The sequence below is a fragment of the Littorina saxatilis genome, linkage group LG1, assembly GCF_037325665.1.
Source record: "Littorina saxatilis isolate snail1 linkage group LG1, US_GU_Lsax_2.0, whole genome shotgun sequence".
NCBI classification, from domain to species: Eukaryota; Metazoa; Mollusca; class Gastropoda; order Littorinimorpha; family Littorinidae; genus Littorina; species Littorina saxatilis.
In genome coordinates this window covers 90,448,107-90,466,639 of record NC_090245.1, presented here as the reverse complement: position 1 = coordinate 90,466,639, position 18,533 = coordinate 90,448,107, and the positions used below count along the sequence as shown (strand labels likewise).

General features: G+C 39.5%; 1 protein-coding gene across 2 annotated transcripts in view; it reads left to right on the top strand.

The window, feature by feature from the left end:
* Positions 1-4,149: 4,149 nt before the first annotated feature.
* The window catches only part of LOC138983792 (organic anion transporter 3-like), a 28,393-nt gene continuing 14,009 nt past the window's right edge, over positions 4,150-18,533 (top strand). The window contains exons 1-2 of one of the 2 annotated variants that reach the window (XM_070357122.1): positions 4,150-4,306; positions 11,888-12,046. In XM_070357122.1, the coding sequence (XP_070213223.1) occupies positions 4,237-4,306; positions 11,888-12,046 (229 nt within the window). In that variant the 5' untranslated portion in view covers positions 4,150-4,236. Of the gene's footprint in view, positions 4,307-11,887; positions 12,047-17,516 lie in introns of those variants that run through there. The other variant, XM_070357130.1, reaches the window with a different exon arrangement.

Genomic DNA, 18,533 nt, shown 5'->3' with positions numbered 1-18,533 from the left:
GATCCAAATTTACGTTAATCTTATTCTTCATCATTTCCTGATTCCAAAAACATATAAATATGTTATATTTGGATTAAAAACAAGCTCTGAAAATTAAAAATATAAAAATTATGATCAAAATTAAATTTTCCAAATCAATTTAAAAACACTTTCATCTTATTCCTTGTCGGTTCCTGATTCCAAAAACATAATAGATTTGATATGTTTGGATTAAAAACACGCTCAGAAAGTTAAAACGAAGAGAGGTACAGAAAAGCGTGCTATCCTTCTCAGCGCAACTACTACCCCGCTCTTCTTGTCAATTTCACTGCCTTTGCCACAAGCGGTGGACTGACGATGCTACGAGTATACGGTCTTGCTGAAAAATTGCAGTGCGTTCAGTTTCATTCTGTGAGTTTGAGAGCTTGACTAAATGTTGTATTTTCGCCTTACGCGACTTGTTTTCCTTCTCTCTGGGATTTTGCGTCAGGTTCAGTGATGATTAAACAAGTCGCGTAAGGCGAAATTACTACATTTAGTCAAGCTGTGGAACTCACAGAATGAAACTGAACGTAGTCCGCCGCTAGTGCAAAAGGCAGTGAAAGTGACGAGCCTGTTTGGCGCGGTAGCGATTGCGCTGTGCTTCATAGCACGCTTTACTGTACCTCTCTTCGTTTTAACTTTCTGAGCGTGTTTTTAATCCAAACATATTATATCTATATGTTTTTGGAATCAGGAACCGACAAGGAATAAGATGAAATAGTTTTTAAAACGATTTCGGAAATTTAATTTTGATTTATCGAAAAAATGAAAAAAAACGTCCGGGGATATCATACCCAGAAACTCTCATGTCAAATTTCATAAAGATCGGCCCAGTAGTTTAGTCTGAATCGCTCTACACACACACACAGACACACACACACACACACACACACACACACACACACACACACACACACACACACACACATACACCACGACCCTCGTCTCGATTCCCCCTTCTATGTTAAAACATTTAGTCAAAACTTGACTAAATGTAAAAAGACAGTTCTGAAAATAGAATGTGTCAAAATAGACTGACGTATTATAGCTGTTCTTTCTTGGGAGGAGTCGGTCAAGCTCAAGTAGATGATAAGCGTTAGACCAATGTTTATATACCAGGTTAAAAAAAAAACAAGTCGCGTAAGGCGAAAATACAACATTTAGTCAAGTAGCTGTCGAACTCACAGAATGAAACTGAACGCAATGCCATTTTTCAGCAAGACCGTATACTCGTAGCATCGTCAGACCACCGCTCATGGCTAAGGTAGTGAAATTGACAAGAAGAGCGGGGTAGTAGTTGCGCTAAGAAGGATAGCACGCTTTTCTGTACCTCTCTTTGTTTTAACTTTCTGAGCGTGTTTTTAATCCAAACATATCATATCTATATGTTTTTGGAATCAGGAACCGACAAGGAATAAGATGAAAGTGTTTTTAAATTGATTTCGACAATTTAATTTTGATAATAATTTTTATATATTTAATTTTCAGAGCTTGTTTTTTATCCAAATATAACATATTTATATATTTTTGGAATCAAAAAATGATGGAGAATAAGATGAACGTAAATTTGGATCGTTTTATAAATTTTTAATTTTTTTTTACAATTTTCAGATTTTTAATGACCAAAATCATAAATTAATTTTTAAGCCACCAAGCTGAAATGCAATACCGAAGTCCAAGCTTCGTCGAAGATTACTTGACCAAAATTTCAACCAATTTGGTTGAAAAATGAGGGCGTGACAGTGCCGCCTCAACTTTCACGAAAAGCCTGATATGACGTCATCAAAGACATTTATCAAAAAAATGAAAAAAACGTTCGGGGATTTCATACCCAGGAACTCTCATGTCAAATTTCATAAAGATCGGTCCAGTAGTTTAGTCTGAATCGCTCTACACACACACACACACGCACATACACGCCGACCCTCGTCTCGATTCCCCCCTCGATGTTAAAACATTTAGTCATAACTTGACTAAATGTAAAAAGAAGGAAAAAAGCATCATTATGTTGTTCAAATTCTGTGCACTGAATCAATACATTCTGTTGGCTATTTATCCCTATTTTTTTAAATTAAATAAGTCTTTCACAAGGAACACGTGAAAGTCTTTGTAATCCCCCCCAAATCAATACAACCAAAACCTACGTTTAAAAGTTGAATTTTTACAAATCCAAACAGGTCAAATTAGCAATTTTATTAACACAAGTTACAACAATAAAAAAAAGATTAATTGCCTACCCAATGCAGTTTATTTGTTAAGCTAGCTTGCGTGAGATTGATATAATAAATTGTCGAACAAGGCTAGTGTCAACTTGAGCATGTTAAAGCTCCAAAACAACCTTTTTGATGTTTGTTTTGAGAGTTTGCTTCTCGAAACGTTCACAATATTATGGCAAAGTCACAGAATAATTTTTAAGTTAAATTAAAATAGCAATTAAAGCGCTGCATCGTGCGATCTGGATCACTTCATTTTTTTTTAAGCAAAGACAGTTGTTGGAGTTACATGACAAAGGTGAAGCAAGAAACGATAAGATATCAATAAAATAAAATAAAATGATACTCTTAAAATTCAATGCAACCAAATACAAAATGTCAAATGCGGCCAATAATCATTATTTGTTGAAGTGCTTCGAGTGCTTTTTGAAATGATAATGCAAAATTATGCTTAAATTACTACGTCATCAATGTCAATGGAGCGTACACCGCCCTTTGCATTTGCATTTTTACATTTAGTCAAGTTTTGACTAAATGTTTTAACATAGAGGGGGAATCGAGACGAGAGTCGTGGTGTATGTGTGTCTGTGCGTGTGTGTGTGTGTAGAGCGATTCAGAGTAAACTACTGGACTGATCTTTATGAAATGTTACATGAGAGTTCCTGGGTATGATATCCCCAATTTTTTTTCGATAAATGTCTTTTATGACGTCATATCCGGCTTTGTGTAAAAGTTAAGGCGGCACTGTCACACCTTCATTTTTCAATCAAATTGATTGAAATTTTGGCCAAGCAATTTTCGACGAAGGCCAGACTTCGGTATTGCATTTCAGCATGGAGGCTTAAAAATTAATTTATGACTTTGGTCATTAAAAATCTGAAAATTGTAATTGAAATTATTTTTTTATAAAACGATCCAAAATTACTTTTATTTTATTCTTTATCATGTTCTGATTCCAAAAACATATAAATATGTTATATTCGGATTAAAAACAAGCTCTGAAAATTAAAAATATAAAAATTATGATCAAAATTAAATTTCCGAAATCGTTTTAAAAACAATTTCATCTTATTCCTTGTCGGTTCCTGACTCCAAAAACATATAGATATGATATGTTTGGATTAAAAACACGCTCAGAAAGTTAAAACGAAGAGAGGTACAGTAAAGCGTGCCATGCAGCTCAGCGCAACCGCTACCGCGCTAAACAGGCTCGTCACTTTCACTGCCTTTTGCACTAGCGGCGGACTACGGTCATTGTGAAAAATGCAGTGCGTTCAGTTTCATTCTGTGAGTTCCACAGCTTGACTAAAGGTAGTAATTTTGCCTTACGCGACTTGTTATTACATCTAGTCAAGTTTTGACTTAATATTTTAACATAGACTGGGAATTGAGATGAGGGCGGTGCTGGCGTGTGTGTGTGTGTGTGTGTAGAGCGATTCCGAGAAAACTACTAGATCGATCTTCATTAAACTTCACATGCACATTCTTCCAGATGATATTCCCAGATAATATTTTATTTTTTCGATAAGTGTCTTTGGTGATGTCATATCTGTCATTTAGTGAAAGTTGAGGCGGTACAATCGCGGCCTCATTTTTCTATCAAATTAATTGAAAGTTTGTTCAAGCAATCTTCGACAAAGCCGGGACTATTGGAGTGCATACACTTGGAAGCTTATGCATTAATGATTAAGTTCGGTCATTAAAATTCTCAAAACATCTTTAAACAATGCACGCTGATCTATTTCCTTTGTGATTAAGCTCGCTTGCTGATAAAACCAGTCTTCTCCAAAAATGACACAAACACTTTGAATGAGTTTTGATTAAAATGAAATTGGCCATGTAGAGGCACTTTAACGCGCTCCCGCAGGACCACATGTCCCAAATGTACAGACTTTGGTGCATGCGGGGACGTTGCCTGCATCTCTTCTTCTTCTTCTTCTTCGGCGTTCCAGGATTTTTGGCCTCAGGTCAGACTTCAAGTTTTGTAGCTTGAATAAAGCTGATGGTCAGGATCATCTCAACTTACAGCGTCAAAACCAGCAAGAGATTCCAAACACAAACCCTTGCCATCGGTAAGTTCTCTCTCATTTTTGCTTCAAACGTTTTAAAGTGTGTGTGTGTGTGTGTGTGTGCCTGTGCCTGTGCCTGTGTGTGTGTTTCTATATATATATACGACTTGTGTCTGTCTGTCTGTCTGTGTGTCTGTCTGTGAGTTCGCGATGCACGGCCAAAGTTCTCGATGGATCTGCTTCAAATTTGGTGGGCATATTTAGGTAGACCCGGGACAGGACACAACCTGGTCGATATTTCAACACGTGCTCTCAGCGCGCAGCGCTGAACCGATTTTGGTTCCACCTCAGCTACCCGGGCCCCCATACCGACACACCAAAGCCGCTACACCACATCACAACGCCAAAGTTCTCGGTGGATCTTTTTCAAATTTGGACACCGTATTCAGCTACACCCCGGACACAATATCATCGATGAGATATTTCAACACGTGCTCTCAGCGCGCAGCGCTGAACCGATTTTGGTTTTTGTGTTCATTTCACCATTATAAGTAACTCTTCCTTATCTTCTCCAGTGTTTTGCGTTTATCTCCCTTCCTTCGTGTGGCTTCAATCCATATTCCCGTTTGTAAGTTACTATTTTTAGAATGTCACTGCGCTGTCCAGAACGCTTCCCTTGCACCCGTAAGTTGTTCTTACTGTCAAAGTGAAAAGGTCGAATCAATTTATAGCCACGCGAAAAATACACTCTCACCTATCTCTATATATTTATAGATATAGATATACATATATATATACGGCTTCTCTGTGTGTGTGTGTGTTTGTGTGTGTGTGTGGGCAAAAACCTGTGTATTGTAGAGTTCTGTTTGTGATGTGGTCTAGCGGCTTTTGTCTGTCTGTATGTTCTGGCATTTGAGAAGCCACAGCAGATAATATAGGGCTAAGAAATAAGCTCTAAAATTCTCAATCCCGTTTGACAGGACTTCGCCTTCAAAGGTGATTGTGATGAACCGCCACGCTGTCTGTCTCTGTCTCGCGATTCACCCCGGCGAATTCACCATTCCCAGTAACTCTTCCTTATCTTCTCCAGTGTTTTGCGCCTTCGTGTGGCTTCAATCCATATTCCCGTTTCTAAGTTACTATTTTTAGAATGTCACTGCGCTGTCCAGAACGCTTCCCTTGCACCCGTAAGTTGTTCTTACAGTCAAAGTGAAAAGGTCGAATCAATTTATAGCCACGCGAAAAATACACTGTCACCTATCTCTATATATTTATAGATATAGATATATACATATATATATATACGGCTTCTCTGTGTGTTTGTGTGTGTGTGTGGGCAAAAACCTGTGGATTGTAGAGTTCTGTTTGTGATGGGGTCTAGCGGTTTTTGTCTGTCTGTATGTTCTGGCATTTGAGAAGCCACAGCAGATGATATAGGGCTAAGAAATAAGCTCTAAAATTCTCAATCCCGTTTGACAGGACTTCGCCTTCAAAGGTGATTGTGGTGAACCGCCACGCTGTCTGTCTCTGTCTCGCGATTCACCCCGGCGAAGCCGTGTATTCCTCTAGTTGTAAAATACATAGATACCTAATTTTTGAGTCTTATGTATAGCTTTTCTGACAGTTTTAGTTTGTTTGGCAATAGGCTACTGTCGGCTGCTGGCAGGAAAAGACGATCAGGTCACAGACATGCGAGAAATGTTTGCGTGTGCTGTTGGGCAGTCAGTGTTTCATTGTGCATAGCGTATGTTGGCCCCTTCAGCTCTGTGCACACGAACACAATTGACGTGTTGCATGCAAGATTGCAGGGTCACGGTTCAGCTGAAAAAGTCCAACGTTCTGTGAACGCTGGAGAATTTAAGTACCCACCTAAGAAAAACTGCAGAGATAAACTTCAACACAGGATGTTTTGTTGTTTGTTTTGGCCTTCTCGTTATTCCCGATTTCTCCCATATATTTCTTTTGCGCTAAGTAGAGGCGATGAGACACCCAACGGGAGCAACGCACGGTTTCATGACGTTCAGAGGATAATGTAACTTGAAGAAAAAAAGCTTGCCAATCAGATGCACAATGTCTTTCTTTTCACCTGCTTATAGGTAATGTGTGGATTTTCATGCAGAAACTGTTCATGATACATTAGCCATTAGCTCCACAACAGCTCTCATCTTCAAGGGTGGTCTTATTAACCCGAACTTTCCTGAACTTCAGCTGTTGATTTCACGGTGTGTCAACTGATTCCGTTCATACACCGGATGTTTCCGTACATACAGCCTCATTTTCGTCACTTGCTTGGGGAAAAAACGTGGCAGTAAGTCGTGTGGGCAGCGAGATAGCTAATTGGTTGGGCTACGTGTACGATAAGTACCAAGGTGCTAGTAATCCTCATGATAACACACGCGGGCCGAACGTGGCAGAATTGCCTGATTTTTTTAAACATTTTCTTGTTTTCTTCGCTCTGTTATCGAATCTGACCCCTGATTTGCACATGATCACCCAAACCATTGCCTGTTACGACATTTCGCTTGAACAGAAGTTTAAAGAAACCCATGGCTTTTGTACAATCACTTGTCTTTTAAAAACATGCAGATTCCGTTCATACACCATGTTTCCGTTCGTACAAAAGTGCATGTTTCCGTTCGTACGAAAAGCGTTTCCGTTCGTACACATTCGTTAGATCAGAGTGAAACAGGACCCACTACAAGTACTGTGTGTTCCAATGGTCTTCAAACAACACAAAGTACGAATGCGTGTGATATTGGACCTATGTGAACCATGAGATGAATTGAATTTGAAAAAAACCAACAGTTTTTTGTCCGTTCGTACTGATTTTGACGGGAAAATGTGTCCGTTCGTACCACTTTCATCAAATTGTTTCCGTTCGTACGCTTTTCATGACGTTCGTGATTTTGGTAGAAAGCTTGTGCAATTAGCATTTTAATACCCCTATACCCCTAATTCGACTTATGTTTTACACATAATTCATGTTGTTCATGAGTGCAACAACACGCGACTGTGGCTTTTCTGGTGCAATACCATCCCTGTTTAAAATCTTTCTGACGAGCAAACATTTTGATAAGTGTGTCTTCGTCCAGTTTCCTTACATAATGTCATTTCAAAGATCTGAACTTGTGTGAAACCTGTTCAAAATATGTACTCTTTATTTCTTGAAATTTCAGATGTGCAAAAAGCAGATGCTGTGTGCTAAAATCGTTATAATCAGGTGATAGGTCAACACACTTTATAATGTATCTTTCGAAATGCAATTTAACAAAACAAAACTTACACTTGTTTTAGTTTTCTTCTTCTTCAGCGTTCGACACACTTGTTTTAGTGAGGGAATACGAAAGGTAGGGTTACCTGTTTGCATAACTCTTTGTTTGTTCTTTCGTTAGTTTGTTTGCTTATTTGTGTGTTTGTATGTGCGTTTGTGCGAGTCAAAAACAAGTAGGCCTTCCCAGATGGTTTTCTCCTGCTTTATTCAAAGAGTTTGAAGTCTGACATGCTTTGCATTGGGTATGGTTCTACAGCAATTAGACAAAGATACCTCTCCTTTCAATGTAATTCTATCCCGCCTCTTCTTTGTCTGTCTGTTTGTCTCTGTCTCTGTCTCTCTCTCTGTCTCTCTCTTTCTCTCTCTCTCTCTCTCTCTCTCTCTCTCTCTCTCTCTCTTTTTACATTTAGTCAAGTTTTGACTAAATGTGTGTGTGTCTGTGCGTGTGTGTGTGTGTGTGTGTGTGTGTGTGTGTGTGTGTTTGTGTGTATGTGTGTGTGTGTGTGTGTGTGTGTGTGTGTGTGTGTGTTTGTGTGTGTGTGTGTGTGTAGAGCGATTCAGAGTAAACTACTGGACCGATCTTTATGACATTTTACATGAGAGTTCCTGGGTATGATATCCCGCGGAGAACCGGCGTTACCATCTGAGTGATCGACAAGAAGAAGAAGAAGAAGATATCCCCAGACTTTTTTCATTTTTTCGATAAATGTCTTTGATGACGTCATATTCGGCTTTTTGTAAAATTTGAGGCGGCACTGTCACACCCTCAGTTTTCAATCAAATTGATTGAAATTTTGGCAAAACAATTTTCGACGAAGGCCGGACTTTGGTATTGCAATTCAGCTTGGTGGCTTAAAAATTAATTAATGACTTTGGTCATTAAAAATCTGAAAATTGTAATTAAAATTATTTTTGTATAAAACGATCCCAAATTTACGTTAATCTTATTCTTCATAATTATCTGATTCCAAAATCATATAAATATGTTATATTCGGATTAAAAACAAGCTTTGAAAATTAAAAATATTACAATTATGATCAAAATCAAATTTCTTATTCCTTGTCGGTTCCTGATTCCAAAAACATATAGATATGATATGTTTTGATTAAAAACACGCTCAAAAAGTTAAAACGAAGAAAGGTACAGAAAAGCGTGCTATGCAGCAAAGCGAAACCACTACCGCGCTAAACAAGCTCGTCAGTTTCACTGCGTTTTGCACGAGCGGCGGACTACGGTCATTGTGAAAAAATGCAGTGCGTTCAGTTTCCTTCTGTGAGTTCCACAGCTTGACTAAATGTAGTAATTTCGCCTTACGCGACTTGTTTTTTTTTACTGCAGCGTGTCATTTATAATGTAAGACACACGCCGCTGATGTATTGATCGAGAATATATGAAGCAATCTCTCAGTTTTCTGTTCCAGGATGACAAGAATCAATGGAAAACGTGACATGCGGACATTGCAATAAGCGCTTTACAGCTGTAAAAGATATTGATTTAAATAGCCAAGACACGCACAAAGATGAATTTTTAAAAGCATATGTACCCATTGTTTGAGAGTTCACAGGCAAGAAGAAGTACACACTCGTTAAACTATCGATTCAAACCAGGATTATCAGTTGATTGTTTCAATTTTTCTCCAGACGGGCCTGTGATTGCAAAAGACACAAGCCGGTAAAGCGCGGTAGCTTCTATTGCGCTAAGCAGGAAAGTACGCTTTTCTGTATTCTTTTTAATTTTCTGAGCTAGTTTCTGTATTCAAACATATTATATCTTTATGTTTTGGAAATCAGGAAACAATAGAGAATAAGATGAAATCATTTTTGGATCGATTACTTACATTTTAATTTTAATTCGCATTTTGAGATTTTTAATGACCAAACTTTTTAAATCAATTTTTAAGCTTCGAAGCTGAAATGCAATCCCATAGAACGGGGCTTCGTCGAAGATTGCTTGGTTAAAGTTTCATTTGATCAAAAAATAAGTCAAAACTTTGACTAAATGTAAAAAGGACTGATTGAGCCCGGATAATGTTTTTCTTGATTTGTCTAAATTCTGCTCATGATTATCACAGGTGAAGCAAAAGGCATGATACCGGTAAGTACACATGTACATGTCACTTATTTCAGTCTAAGTTGCAGTGCTGCAAAGCAAGCAACACTGCATAAATCAATCTTCTTTCTTATCAAAAGACCCAGAAAGATCCGTCACAGAACACATCACTGAAAAGCGTACGAACGTAAACAATTTGATGAAAGTGGTACGAACGGACGCATTTTTCCGTCAAAATCAGTACGAACGGACACAAAACTGATTTTTGCAAAATCAATTCATCTCATGGTTCACATAGGTCCAATATCACACGCATTCGTACTTTGTGTTGTTTGAAGACCATTGGAACACACATAACTTGTAGTGGGGGCCTGTTTCACTCTGATCTAACGAAAAGCCATGGGTCTCTATAAACTTCTGTTCAAGAGAAATGTCGTAACAGGCAATGGTTTTGGTGATCATGTGCAAGTCAGGGGTCAGATTCGATAACAGAGCGAAAAATACAAGAAAATGTTTTAAAAAATCAGGCAATTCTGCCACGTTCGGCCCGCGTGTGTTATTATGAGGATTACTAGCACCTTGGTACTTATCGTACACAATCACAGCCCAACCCCATACCAACCAATTAGCTACCTTATTCTTGCAAAAAGCGCGCTGCTCACACGACTTACCGCCACGTTTTTTCCCCAAGCAAGTGACAAAAATGAGGCTGTATGAACGGAAACATCCGGTGTATGAACGGAATCAGTTGACACACCGTGGATTTCGACAGTTAGAGTACCAAAAGTCCGTGCTTAAGTCTCAACTCTTTGCCGGTGTAGGATCCGGTCCGGTCCCCCTTCCAGATCATCCTGGGACTTCATGGTCGCTGACTGTGTTTCCGTTCCTGCAGGAATAGTGCAAAGGTATACCACACACACACATACATAAAGAGTGTCAGTGTTTTGCCTTCCTCAAGACTGAGCTCAAGCGACGCATGTTCCATGATTTGCTCAAGGCAAGTCTGCCAGGTGTAGGTTCCGGTCCGGTCCCCCTTCTGAAGTAGTCCCCCGGGGGACCAATTCGTTGCAAAAACTGCTCTATAATGGTCCCCCCTTAGACATCCAGCCTCGTTTTCGACTGGTCCCCCTGGGCGATTTTGTATTTATTTTAACTTTATTGTTATAGTGTGTGTCAACTCAGTAGAAAACGTGACTCTGGATCTCTCTCACTCTCTCTCTCTCTCTCTCGCCCCCCACACTTTCTCTCCTCCCTCCATCTCTCAAACACACACACACACACACACACATTATGCACGCACGCACGCACGCACGCACGCGTGCACACTCACTCACGCACGCACGCACGCAAACACACACACACCTCTTTCGTTATATGTATAATTATTTTCATTTTTGTACAGAGATGTTATTCAAGATGATCTTGAACTGGGTGAAGGTTACAGTGTCAAATCTAAACTTATAAAAGTGATTTAACTTCGTAGATATGCCGTTCTATGCAGCCTATACTTATGACTGGACATACCAAATAATCCTCATGAGAGTCCAATGTGGAAATGGAAAGATCAAGTTTGCTTTTGAAATAAAGTTTTTCTTGTCAAAGAACGTAAATGTCTATTTCAGGTTTTGCAAGAGAGAGTGAGATAGAGAGTGAGGGAGAGAGAGAGAGAGAGAGAGAGAGAGAGAGAGAGAGAGAGAGAGAGAGAGAGAGAGAGAGAGAGAGAGTATTGATTGACTTATTTATTTATTGTTTGAAATTCTAGTAATATTTAATGTTCAGTATTCGGTACAACCATCTCATAAACAAACAGAAACAAAAAGAACCAATGCAAAAAAAACAACCTGAAAGAAACAAGAACACAACCAAACAAATATATCTCACACACACAAAAATAACAACAAGCACATGAATCGGAAAAAAAAATAAAAAAAAATGTTCCTATGGCCCTGTGGGGACAATAAAGTTTTGTAACAATAAAGTTAAAAATAAATACTGACATAGCTCTACATTGGTTAGAAAAGAGGGGGACCAGTTCGAGAGGGGGCCTATTTTGGATGCGAGGGGGGACCAAAATCGCCCAGGGGGACCAGTCGAAAACGAGGCTGGATGTCTAAGGGGGGACCATTATAGAGCAGTTTTTGCCACGAATTGGTCCCCCGGGGGACTACTTCAGAGGGGGGACCGGACCGGATCCTACACCTGGCAGACTTGCCTCGAGCAAATCATGGAACATGCGTCGCTTGAGCTCAGTCTTGAGGAAGGCAAAACACTGACACTCTTTATGTATGTGTGTGTGTGGTATACCTTTGCACTATTCCTGCAGGAACGGAAACACAGTCAGCGACCATGAAGTCCCAGGATGATCTGGATGGCATGTTCCGGGCACTGGGCACCAGGGGGCGCTATCAGCTGGTGCAGCTGACGATCACCTCCATTGGTGGATTCACCGCCGCCCTGCAGCTCTACGACAGCATCTTCATAGGTTGGTGCTGCTTGTCTGCTTGTTTACTGGCTTGAATGTATGTCGTGTGTGAATGTGTGTGTGTGTGTGTGTGTGTGTGTGTGTGTGTGTGTGTGTGTGTGTGTGTGTGTGTGTGTGTATGTGTGTGTGTGGTGCCGTAGAGAGAAAGGACTCAGAAAAATATTCAAGCTGTATATTGACCCGCCTTTGGCCCTGCCCCCCCCCCCCCTCCCTCCCCCCCCCCCCCAACAACATAAACAACAACAAAAACTAAAACACAAACACAAAAACACACGTGATAAAAAGGAAAGAGAGCAGTACCAATCTGTAAATATACTGCGGTAAAGCAACACACACACACACACACACACACACACACACACACACACACGGACGCATTTCACATCAATGCTTATATCAGTCATGGGTGATATGAGGATTTCAACACAAGAGTAATTTTTGAGAAGTAGTCTCTTTCACATCGCGGACAGCAAATGTCAGCCAACATCTATGAAAGCTCACTGCTGACACGCTTGACTGAGCATGGCCCTTGAAAGAGCATTTTTCATAATTGTTTGTGTTTAAACCAATGCGCTCTGAGCTGCCAGTGTTGAATGTACAATGAACACGTTTAATTTGAAGTTTTCATTTCTCTTAATGCCTGATAATTTCATTTTTTTAATGATCAGTCTGACAGGTTAGTACAACGGCTTCACAAACCACAAATCCAACAAGTTGCGTGAAGCGATATGATAACATTTAGTCAAGATCAACACCACAAACCAATCATCGCCGAGACTACATTCAGATAGTTTCGGCGAACCATACAGAAAACCGAGACGGGTCACGCTCGCCGCCGCGACATATCTATATATTTTTGAAATCAGGAGAAGATGAGGAACACAATGCAATCAATGTTAAATCTGTTTGCGAAAAATCGATTTTAATGACAACTTTAATGAGCGAACTCATTAATTACTTTTTAAGCCTCCAAGCTGAAATGCAATACCAAAGTCCGGGCTTCGTCGAAGATTACTTGACCAAAAATTCAACCGATTTGGTTAAAAAAATGAGAGCGTGACAGTGCTGCCTCAACTTTCACAAAAAGCCGCATATGACGTCATCAAAAACATTTATTAAAGAAAAAAATGAAAATACCTGGGGATATTCTAATCAGGAACTCTCATGTGAAGTTTCATGAAGATCGGTCCAGTATTATTTATAAAAAAAATAAAATAAATAAAATAAAAATCGGCCCAGTAGTTTTCTCTGAATCGCTCTACACACACACCCACACACACATAGATACATAAATACACACACACACACACACACACACACACAGTCACATACACACACATACATACACATACACACACACACACACACACACACACACACACATACACCACTACCCTCATCTCGATTCCCCGTCTATGTTAAAACATTTAGTCCAAACTTGACTAAATGTAAAAACAAAGAGACTGCCAACGTTCCGAAATTCAGAATCAAAAACCAAGAAAGGTAAGTGGTTGGAACGTTGTTACTGATAAAATTACGTTACATTCACAAATATGTCGACCCAACGGTCTTTTAATTTTATATTTAATGATATAATAAAAATATTAATTAATGTGATATATGTGTTTGTCTGTTCACTTAAAATACCGTTTAATGGGATATTTGTTTGTAAATAAAAATATATAAATGTCTTTTAATGTGATATTTGTTAGTCTGTTCACTTAAAAGACCGTTGGGTCGACATATTTGTGACTGTAACGTAATTTTGTCAATAACAATTAACGTTCCAACAACTTACCTTTCTTGTTTTTTGATTAAAAAAACACATTTATGGCTTCTGAGAAAAATGACATCTGCACCGTTCAGCATTCCATAACGCAATTGTTATGCAAGATAGGAAAACAAAACTGACTGATTGCGATGTCAATTTGATTGTTCTTTCCAATGACATGTCAAACTTGTTCCGTTTTGGCTTATTTGGTGTGTTTTGTGTGTGTATTATTTTTCGCTTTAGCAAAAACCTCGCTTTTGTGAATTTGATTTTGGGGGTGTCTGTGTTGTAGGTCCCACTGTATAGACACTACCACATGTAAAATAAATCCGTTTGCTGAATATGGTAGGGAAATGAATGGCCTTTCCAGTCATATAACTGGTCTGACAATAAACGGCCTCAGTACAGAGATCCGCTGCACTCAAACGCATCTGCCTACTTTTTGTTTTATGACTCATAGTATAGATTGAAAAAAGGTCCAAAAGTACTGGTGACCTCCTGCAAGTCAAAGCTGTCGACGGGCCAGGGGTCAGAACAATGCGTAAGATGGAAAAAGCATGCGTCAATGATCCAAGACCCGAGGCCTGAGAACAACACTGCCTAACATATCTGTGCCATATGTGAAAATTCCCAACAGGTTGAAGGTCTTATCTCGTGTCTGGACCTAGCCATTGCCGAAATTAGCAGATTAATCTAAAAAGTCCCATCTTTAATAATAGACAGGTTCTATTATCGGAGCTCTGAGTTTTTAATCATTCATATCAGAGCAGATGTAAAGTTCTCTTACTTTTTTAAAGAAGCAAGTCGTTTGATCTGAGTCAGTATTTGCAAACCTTCCTCGCGGCGCAAACGTTTATTCGGTTCGTGTTTAGTTGTGGAGGCATATTTCAGTATTATGTGTTTTGATTACTGTATTTCATCGGTGATTTTGTGTTTGGAACGAAAACGGACAGGAAGTGGTGTCATTTCTCCTCAATGTCCACATTCCTGAGCGGTTTTGTCTCGGTTTTTAACAGACATTGTTCCTGACTTATCTAGTGAATCCTGCATGGATCCGAGATAACATTGGTAGAACCTGCTGTGAATTTTGCATTCCAGACTATCTGGATGAATTGAACATAAAATAAAACCCTTTAAGATGACTTCAGTGAAGTCTGAATTCTGAAGTCGAATTCACAGAGAATTACGTTCTCATATTTATTTGACGAAAAAATAGCTTTCGGGTTTGGACACTGCGTTTGATTAAGATTGATCAGGTTAGTGCCACAAAAAGGCCTTGCCAAGGTACGGAAAAAAGAACACCAACAGATCAGTTTTTGTCGCGTTTTTTTTTTCTTTTTCTTCAGTTTAGGTAGAATTTGCTCCTTTCTTTATGTTGTTAATACAATTATGTCATTGATTCACCTCAGTTGTTTTGTTCTGTTACTTTCTCAAGGAACAGTTTCAAGGGGAAATGTTGCTGTCGTGTCCTTGCATAATTTGTAAGGCCATGGTATGCAAACGTAGTTGCCAAATTAAGGTAAATAGGTCAGCTGTGCAATTTTAGTCTGTTGGCAGGCCTCGAATCCAGATTATCACGGTGGAGAGAGAGAGAGACAGAGAGAGAGAGAGACAGAGAGAGAGACCGACAGAGAGATAGAGACAGAAAGAGAGAGAGAGAGGGAGAGAGAGAGAGAGAGAGAGAGAGAGAGAGAGAGAGAGAGAGAGAGAGAGATTAACAATAGGTCATGTTTGTTTATGCAGATTAGACCTAAATTGCAGAGTCATTCACCCCGTCAAGCACAAAGCCAGGTCATGGGATAAACACCATTGTTGTCTTCGCTGACCTGAGCAAACGAGCACCCGGTTATTTTGCCTCAGACACCGCCTTTAAAACCGTGGGATGATATGAGCACACCACCGGAGCCGTGAAGTCATACAAACTTCAAGAGATAATAGAGTTCATGAGATTTCTTATTTCTTTTCCTTTTAGTCACACAGTCAGAAAACTCTGCATTGTTTGGGCTGTCCTCTGTTTCATGAAAATTCCTCAACTTGGTATCGTAATATAACCTTGAATCCTGTTGGAAACCAAAACTGTGAGTGGAATTGTGCTGGAGTTTTTTTTCGAACCTTGAACTCTTATGGATATCAGAACTGTGAGTGGAATTTCGCTTGAGGTTTGGTGAACATTTTTGGTCGTTGTTTCTGGACATCAAGTTGTTTCCGCTGCAACAGAGTGATTGTTCAATTGTGCGCTCTTAATAAAACGCTACTGTGGATCTTGCTACGTTGGTGGTGATTATACTATACATAAAGTGGTGGAAAACGTTTCGTTCCAAACTGTTAGTGAAGAGTTTGAAAAAAAAAAGAAATGAAACTATAAAAAAAAATATAAAAAAAACACCCGCTTCTGTGATTACGAATGGCATTAACACCATAAATACATGATAATTACTGTTGATTGGTCTCATGCCATAATTTTTCGAAGTCAGATAAAAGACAACTGACAAATTATCTTCGAGCACAAACTGGTGTTTTGACAAAAGTGATGACGTTCACAGTTTCTTCTTGTTCAAGTTTTCAAAATTATTTAGTAAATATTCAGTGGAAACTGTTTTTCTAAAAAGAAGAATGGATATTGTATGTTATAATAGGCAGCGAGTGCTCTTTTTTTCATTCGGAATCACAAAGCATGAAAAACAAATGTTGACCTTAACGGGGTCAAAAATTCTCTCCGTGGTGACACGGGGGTGGGACATGGATACCGTCTCTGGGTCTGCACAAACAGTTGACCCGTGTTCAACCCGGGCCGGATTCCAAGTCACCATATGCTTTACAATTCCAAGCTACTCACCAAAGTTGAGCTCAGTTGACCCCAGAGTACCAGAGACACAAGTCTAATTCGTAGACAAACAGAGAAACAAACAGAGAAACAAACAAATAAAAAAACAAAGAGATTTTCATTCGCTTGGGACTTTTCCAACAAGCGGCCGAAACATTCGATCAAGCCAAGTTCTCGTTCTATCTATGTCTCCGTCGTTACTCATTGTTTGTCTGTGCACTGTACGTAAAGATCGTTGGAACGATATATTTGTGAATGTATTGTTTGGTCAATAACAAACGTTCCAACAACCTACCTTTCTTGTTTTTTGATAGAGAAACAAACAAACAAATAAACAAACAGACAGAGTAAAACCTATTCTTTCTTTCTTTCTTTATTTGGTGTTTAACGTCGTTTTCAACCACGAAGGTTATATCGCGACGGGGAAAGGGGGGGGGGGAGATGGGATAGAGCCACTTGTTAATTGTTTCTTGTTCACAAAAGCACTAATCAAAAAATTGCTCCAGGGGCTTGCAACGTAGTACAATATATTACCTTACTGGGAGAATGCAAGTTTCCAGTACAAAGGACTTAACATTTTTTACATACTGCTTGACTAAAATCTTTACAAACATTGACTATATTCTATACAAGAAACACTTAACAAGGGTAAAAGGAGAAACAGAATCCTTAGTCGCCGCTTACGACATGCTGGGGAGCATCGGGTAAATTCTTCCCCCTAACCCGCGGGGGGTAGTAAAACCTATAAGCCGCTTTATTACATGAAGGCGGCTTAAAACGTCAGCCCTTTGTGTGTAACTGATCCGTGAACGATCGTCTGCAAATTGATGATGTTTGGTTTGGATTAAGTTCTCACAGCTTGGATAATACGTGCGTAGAGACTATTGGCTGGTTGAACAGAGTATTGTCCACGCGGGATATAATTCGTGTTCATAATCGTTTTGCACTTTAGTAATAGTTACATGCTCATGACTACCAGTTGAAAATAAGGGAAAGTGCGCTTATGAACATGAATTGGACAAGACTGAAAACGGTGCCGTCGTTGAGGAAACTTGTTCACGTTCATGCATTGCTAAAAAGTAGTAGACATGTATATCAGTTAAGACTGTGTTGTGGTTCAGGCTTCTCTAAAGTCCTTCACCTTTTGGTACAGCGAAACATACTAACAAAACGTGTCCCGAATTGGACACCGCTGCAAACCAGGACGTGAAATCTGATTATTGCGTTTGTATGGGTCACAGGACGAAACTGAAACTATAGAACAACAAAAGAACAACCAAAAACAAAGAGACATAATGCAAGACAGCAGCAGACGCATGTGAACTGGATGACTTTGACAACAAATTGTTTCAAAGATTTCACACTCTAGCATAATAGAAGCAAAATGTCTACACAGCCCTGAGGTTAAACTGTAACCTGCTGATAAGACAGAAAGAGAATGGGAGTGAGAGAGAGAGAGAGAGACTGAGAGAATAAAAGTCACATTGTCTGCAAGTCACAATGTCTCAAAAGGCGGAATGATATCAGATCTTGGCTTTCTATTCGATCTGATATGATTCCGCCTTTCTTGAAATTGTGACTGATAAATATGGCTATCGCAGCTACATCTAACGACGACTAACAATATCATCCCCTTCGTCGTTTTTAGGCTTCCTCGACAGGACGTATGTTCCAATTGCTTAGTTACGCGAAGTGACCGGTTTCGTGAATGCCGACCAATCAGGCCGTTTTGAAGGTGTTTCTTGTTGCGGAAAGTCTCATCAAGTTTAGGGCTTACTTCTGCGCTCAGGGTTGGACAACAGAGTGAAAGTGCTCGGTTGTAATACATGGTTACCCGCCTACGGTCCTGTTGGTCACATGACCTCAGAAGTTTTATTTGCCAGTGGTACACT